Source organism: Varroa jacobsoni, unplaced genomic scaffold (assembly GCF_002532875.2).
Source record: "Varroa jacobsoni isolate VJ856 unplaced genomic scaffold, vjacob_1.0 scaffold_774, whole genome shotgun sequence".
In the NCBI taxonomy this organism is placed as follows: domain Eukaryota; kingdom Metazoa; phylum Arthropoda; class Arachnida; order Mesostigmata; family Varroidae; genus Varroa; species Varroa jacobsoni.
Genome location: NW_019213676.1, coordinates 52,700 through 59,816, shown reverse-complemented (window position 1 = coordinate 59,816; position 7,117 = coordinate 52,700). Strand labels below are relative to the sequence as shown.

Below are 7,117 nucleotides of genomic sequence, written 5' to 3'. Positions count from 1 at the left end.
AATACTGCAATCGTTTCCGTACGCAAAACCCACTGAGCAGCACATACAAAAAAATTTCATGGCAGGATGTCATGTTGCGAAATAGGATAACTTATCATAGAAAGTAAACAGACTCGCCGTCATTACGAAGCTGAATAAGGTTAACGTAAGCAATCTGATAAACCTCTAGCACGGAAGCAGTTTTTAGTCGGTGGACAGTTTGCATTTGATGGGCTGTGAGGGGTACGATTGCCTCATCGGTAATGGCCTAGAATATCAGCTATATTTAGATTGATATTCTGCCAAGTAACTAAGGGAAATAGACATAACGAATGATTACTACTACGAAGAAATCGTAAACAACCATTTGAGAATGCTTGCCTTCGACTCCACGTGTTCCTGCGTCTAATTTACTATCCGGGTTTTATTGTTATCTATTATCCATTTTGTTACTCTACTTCGTTCGGATAGTCTATTCGTACGTGCTTTTTTCATAGCGGGAATTATTGCATGGCGATTTTTAGAATCACTTGCTCCTTCTCCCCCAAAAACACCCGTACCCCCATAGGTACAATCTTATTTCATGGATACATATAGGTAAAAGCTGTTTGGCTTAGGACGAGCGGTCAAGGGTTCATACGGCGTTCACTATTGCAACCTAAGCACACGTCAAAATCGGCCAGTCACGCCTTTACGATCGTGTCGAGACGTCTGTAAACCCACAAATACCTTGCATTTCAAGGTAATCATTAGGGATATAACCATCTCTTGCTATTTTCACACTTGTCGCTACTCGCAATATTCTATATAGATATATTCTTTACAAACAAGAATCGCTAACAGGTGTGTGCAGTGGCCGCCGCCAGGTGGATTAGTGGGTCAGCGTTTAGCTCGGCATTTGTTTCAGCTTAATTTTTATTGCTAGTTGTTATTTCAACGGCTCTGTACTAACTGTTTGTGACTTTTAAAAAACGGACGCAATAACTGTGGGAGACTTTTCCCGTAAATCGCCGGTATAAACAGTAATATTGCAGTGCTGAAAAGTTAGCAGAATTAGTTCTATTTCTCAGTACTAGAACATCATTTGTAATTGAACAATAGACCAAATTTGGATTCGTGAGAAAGATTACTACGCACTGTAAACGTGCGTTGCATTATTAAGTGGTAATTCAGCTGGTCAGTCGTTTGGCCAGCTACTGGGTCAGTGTTTAGCGGGCGCTCCTTGCTCAAGTTCCTTCAGCTCTTCATGCAACGATTCTGCCACCGATTAACCAGACAGTTGCTTTTCTGTGCGCTGGCTGTCGCTTCTTTACCGTCCTTCTTCGTGGCTGATCCCCAAATCTTGCGACTAACTGTGGTTGGCGCGTCGCAGACGGCCACCGTTACTGCGATCGTCAGTGCTTGAACGTTCCGCTGGTCTAGAGGATGAATGTCAGCTGGGCCTAGTTCGTCCTTCTCACCGTCGATCCATGCATCTGTTGTTTATGTTTCTGTGTGTGGTTCAGTGTGTATTTCTACCTGCCAAACGTTCGGCCCCGCACGGGTCAGGCGGAACACGAGGCAGTCTACCGAGAGCTGCTACCAGCTGCAGCAGTCGATAGTGTTAGCTGGAGTCGTTATGGGAATTTGCTGTTGCAGCGCGCCTCCCGGTACGTAATACGTGCCCGTGTGCGTATGTTTGCGTATCACCAAGAGCAGCAGTACTGGTTGTATTAATGGTAGCTGCAATAGGCGAAACAACGACAGTGAGTGAGTGAGTGCGCAAGCAATTTCCACCCTCTCTTACGCCGTTATACGGCCCTTTCTGGTTATAAGTTGCTGCTCTTGTCCACACCGATCGACGAAATGTCGTCGCCCTTCGACAGCCGGCGGCGGATCACTGGCGTTCGGTAGTTGGTGAGTGCTACATTAGTGCGTTTGGGTGATGGAGGGCAATCATTTTCGTAGCCTGTCGCTAGTAACTTAGTTATTCAGCCCTCCCTACAAAGTTCTGTTCATTCCTGCACTGAACCAATCACATGGACGGCGAGCCAGACAAACAGTCAGTTTGACACTATTTTATTTACCTCGCCATCCCAGCTACAAGCTTGCTATACCAGCAGCAGCGTTTGGAGCCCCATCCAGTCGCGTATTATATGTACACGACTGACAATAATAGCACGGGATTAGTTATCGATAAGCAGCCAGACAAAAGTGGTATCATCAGTAACAGCACCATACTCAAAGCTGCCGAAGATTACCGGTAGTTACAGTCTTCGTAATAGCGTCAAAGCGAGCCCCGGCCGCAGCGTCAGCAATAGGCCAACACAAAGCTGACGTTATACAACGGAAGATTTGGCTGTCTAATACGCGCACAATATCTACAGCGCTCATTTACTCAGTTGCGTTCCTGTTTGTCTGTCGATCGGTCGGCCGGCCGTTCGATCAATCGCGTGTACTAACCGCAATTCGACGTAAGAGTAGTAAGTGAGTCTCCGTCGCTCTCTGCTTCTGTCTGTTTGAGAGACAGAGATTTCTTGCAGAGGAGAACGTTGCGCTGTTTGGATTTTTTGCCCACTACAACCACCGTCTACGACACGATTTCCGCGGTGAAGGATAGCGCCTTGGATACCGTAAACGGAATCATCGTTCGACCTCTTACCATCAGAAGTAGAGCTGAACGCATAGGGGACGCTTCAAGCGCCAAATGAGCCTCTGAGGAAAAGAGACCGGCCTGAGGCAGGATACGGCAAAAAGGTAGATCCACAACAACCACTGCTACGACAGCGGGACCTGTGCGACACAGCGCAAAGAGCATTAGCCTTAAAAAGACAGCGGCAGAAAAGGCAATAATAGGCTCATCTGGACACCATTTCCATAGCCGGCCTGTCATCGTTTGGTCCCTGAACGTGCATGTGTGGTTTTGCTGTACGAAACGAGCAGCCAGAATAGGTCACAAGCTAGGTTTAACAGAAGGATCCGTTAGGGACTCTGCTCGAGTCCCACTGGAGAGAAAGGGAAGCAACAGGACCAGTGACATATAGATGTCAGTTCAGAGACGGATCTCTGTGTTGTCTCTGTCATACAATTGCTCCGCAAAAGTGTGGATGAAAAAAATAAATAACTGAGAAGTCTGATATAGAGGCCGCGAAAGGATAGGTGGTTACGCTAGGTGAAGCAGTGACAAAAACTTGGAATGAGAGGATGGCGGCGACATTGGCAAGTTACAGACGTCTAACTGCTACTGAAGATGTTGTATTAATATTTCCGTTGTTGACGGCAATCTACCAGCAGCAGCAGTGGCAGTGCAGGATTACCACGAGGAAAACTCCTAGTAATAACCTCTAGCAAGTAATTACCGTTATTGTTATTACTATTACTATTATTATCTTTATTCTTGTTCGCGTACTGACGGTATTCTTATATTAAGAAACAGTAGCGGCGGTCTCTTTTTCAGTGTAGATCGGATTGAAGGGACATGTGTGTCCTCACTGGGTGCCGCATTGACCAATAACAGACAACGAGACGTGATATTCTGGCTCCATTGTGGAGTGTAGCATTGACTAGCGCCTCCGTGCTACATATCGTGGATATAAACCGTGTGGATATATATATATATATATAGTAGGATTAAATGTGAGTATGCTGTAAAAAGCTAAATAATAAGCGGATAAATTGGCTTATTTTTAAAAGTGTGTGACAAGGATAGCAATGCGAATAATTACGACCTTAAAGTGTCGGCCATATACTCTTCAGTACAACCAGATGGTGTTAATTTACAAATGACTGGGTAGAAACAATAGAATGAGCAGAAATATGCTACGATACATTAGTAAACGTTGGTCGAAGGCAGCTGACACGCAGAGCACAACGCCACAAATGGACACTGGCCATTACCTGCTGTGCAAAATCATCCTACTCGATGGAACTGATCTTGCCATCGAGATACCGAAGAAGGCGCTTGGGGAAACTTTGCTTGAACAAACATTCTACAATATTGACCTGGTCGAAAAGGACTATTTCGGCTTACAGTTCATCGATGCGTTCAGCATCCAACATTGGCTCGATCCAACGAAAGGGGTGCGAAAGCAGCACACAGTTGGTCCACCATACACGTTCCATATGCGCGTGAAGTTCTATTCACCAGAACCGACGTTGCTCCGTGAAGAGCTTACGAGGTATTTGTTCTTCCTTCAGCTCAAACAGGATGTCCTGCACGGTAGACTGCCCTGTCCATACGACGTGATGGTAGAGCTGGCAGGCTTTGCCTTGCAATCAGAGCTGGGTGACTACGAGGTTAAAACGCACACGGCTGAATTTATTTCAGAGTTTCGTTTCTGTCCTGAGCAGAGCGAGCAGATGGAACTCGACATACTTGCAGCCTTTGGCCGGCTTCGTGGTCAAACACCTGCTCAAGCTGAGCTTAGCTATTTGAGTAAGGCGAAGTGGCTCGAGCTATACGGGGTGGACATGCACACTGTGCTCGGCAAGGATGGCTATAGCTACTCGCTGGGCCTGACGCCTACAGGCATACTTGTGTTCGAAGGTAAGACCAAGATTGGTCTGTTTTTCTGGCCAAAGATCACTCGGCTTGAGTTCAAAAGTAAAAAGCTCACTCTAGTCGTTGTCGAAGATGATGATGACGGACACGAACAAGAGCATACTTTTGTATTTCGCCTGTTCAACCCGAAAGCTGCTAAGCATTTGTGGAAATGCGCCATCGAACATCACACCTTCTTCCGCCTAAAAGCGCCTCCACAGCAATCGGCACTGAAGCAGAATTTATTTCGAATGGGTTCGCGGTTCCGTTACTCCGGCAAAACGGAATTCCAGGCAACTGCTCGGGCCCGACCTCGTCGCGCGGTTCAATTCGAGAGGCGACCCTCACAACGCTTCTCGAGACGACAATCACAGCGAGCAGCAAAGGATGCAAGCACAGTGAATACTAACGATATCAGCAAAGACAGTGCACAAAGCTGCAAAAAGGCTGATATAGTAAACAAGAGTATCTGTGGAGGGAGCGACGATTCTCTTGACATGAACCACACCGTAGCAGAACTTGCCGATCCTGAGGACATGGATCTGGCCTCCAGCGACTCCTCGACATACAGCGAGGACGACATCGCTGACAGTTCCTCACTGCTTATCTCACCTACAGCCGCTGTCGACAACAACACCCCCAACACCAACAGCAACACCAGTCAACCCGATCACAAAGGGATGGGCAACAATGGCTATATTTCGACCCCAGCAACACCAACGCCGGTGCCAACAGCCATAAGGCTACAGGCGCCCACAATACAGCATCAGAAGAACAAGCAAGGCGGCCGTAGCAGTATCATCAACAGGAACGCCATTATCTCACCTACTGCTGTGGCAAATCGGGAGGTCAGTGGTCTACAGGCTCCCAGACTTACTCCAGCAAACAACAGCCGCGCTCCAGAGTCGCGAAACAACATGCAAGATGCGGACAGTCAACGGCCGCCCCTTGTCAAGCAGATCAAGAATATGATACAAGTCAGCAGCAATGAACGGCCTACAGCGTCGTTGATTCCACAGACAATGCAGGCATCTCTGCATCAGACAACGATGACAGGGGATACCAAGTCTGACTCTAGAATAGACAATACGGCAAGCAGCACGTGTCTGAGTAACATTGCCGGAACAACCTTGCCCCAGTTTGCTCCAGCGTCAACCATGCCCATTCTCGTTACACCGAACACAACGGGGCAGAATAATGCTACGGCCGCTGAAGCTTTACGGCAGGCGGCTCAACTCCACAAATTCGATGAAGTACGCACCGACATCCGTGTATTCTGTCGAACGAAAGAACTGCCATCGGTTACATCGGAGATTCAGCACCGCCTAGTCGATGCTACTGGAAGGCCTCGCTATGAGCTGCGCTCCGTTAGCAGGACAGGATCGCTTGGGAGTGATTCTTCATCAGGAGCGCAGGAAACTTCGACATGTTCGTCGCTTGACCGAATCTCTCCTTACTCACCGACTACGCCGTTAACGCCTTCGCCACATTCAGGTCATTCGGCCTTGTCCAGGACCGCGAGCCCGCTTCGGCATATGATCAGTACAGAACTTTAGGGCAATCTTTACCTATTTTCATTATCGTAGCAGTGGCGAGCTGTCTCACTAATGATGATCACAATCATAAAAGCCAAAAGTATTTCGTCTGTGTCACTGTGCACGCCTTGCCGAAATTTGCTGAAAAAAAGAAACGCTCCAAAATGCTTTCTCCCAAATCAATGTAGCCATTCTTCGGACAGATGCAATAGGGAGACCAACAAAAAAATGCAGTACCGAATCGAATACAAATCCATGCTGATATTGCCAATGTGATACTTGAGCACATTTATTATTATTATTATTATATATTATACGTAATAGGTATTCATCTTTACGCAGAAAATACGAGATAGCAAAGAAAGCTATAAGAAAAGCACAACTGCAGATGGTGTTGTACAAGATGCAACTATAACGGCACAGTAGATTATGGTAAATAGAGGAAAGGAATGAAAAGCCGTAGCTTTCAAAAGAAAAAAAAGTAGGAGACAGATAGAATCGGCAATATTAATCATTCGGGCTTCAGACACTCGTCCACAGTAGCTACAAACAAAAACCTGTTTATATAAAATATAGTACTGCGACTATCGGGACCATATTTTGCTATGAGGTGGTTGTAGCTCGTCCAGAAGAATAGGCCCATAGATGACTGCGCTGCTGGTTGCTTTTAGAAGTAATAAAGAAAACTGTTTATTCAACAACGGATACTCATAATAGATTTATAATGGCATTGAAATTCACTCAAAACTAACAATAGTCACCCTAGGACAACAATTTCATTTTAGTTTAATTTTCAAGCTATGAGCTTTCTCGAAAATCGTACGGTTGATCGAGTGTTAAATACGGACCTAATTTGTTTTTCGGACAATAGCACGCTCTGGGCTGCACAAGAACAGGGTCAAATCATTGAATATTGTAGCTCTTTTTTTTTCAGATACCAAGAAATACACAGTAGTTTAATAAGGCTGCAATATTTCAGTTGTATTGAGCGGGCAAACCCACATATTAGAGCCTAATATTAAATGAGGTACACTTCGACATCGAACTTTGCTCAATTTCTAATTTAGCCTTATTTTGTAGAAAA

General features: G+C 45.9%; 1 protein-coding gene across 1 annotated transcript; it reads left to right on the top strand.

Moving 5' to 3' along the window:
- The first annotated feature begins 1,850 nt into the window (after positions 1-1,850).
- Positions 1,851-6,736, top strand: LOC111263584 (uncharacterized). Its single transcript, XM_022838766.2, has one exon. It carries the CDS (start codon positions 3,763-3,765, stop codon positions 6,052-6,054), a length of 2,292 nt encoding a protein of 763 aa, XP_022694501.1. The 5' UTR covers positions 1,851-3,762; the 3' UTR covers positions 6,055-6,736.
- Positions 6,737-7,117: the final 381 nt, after the last annotated feature.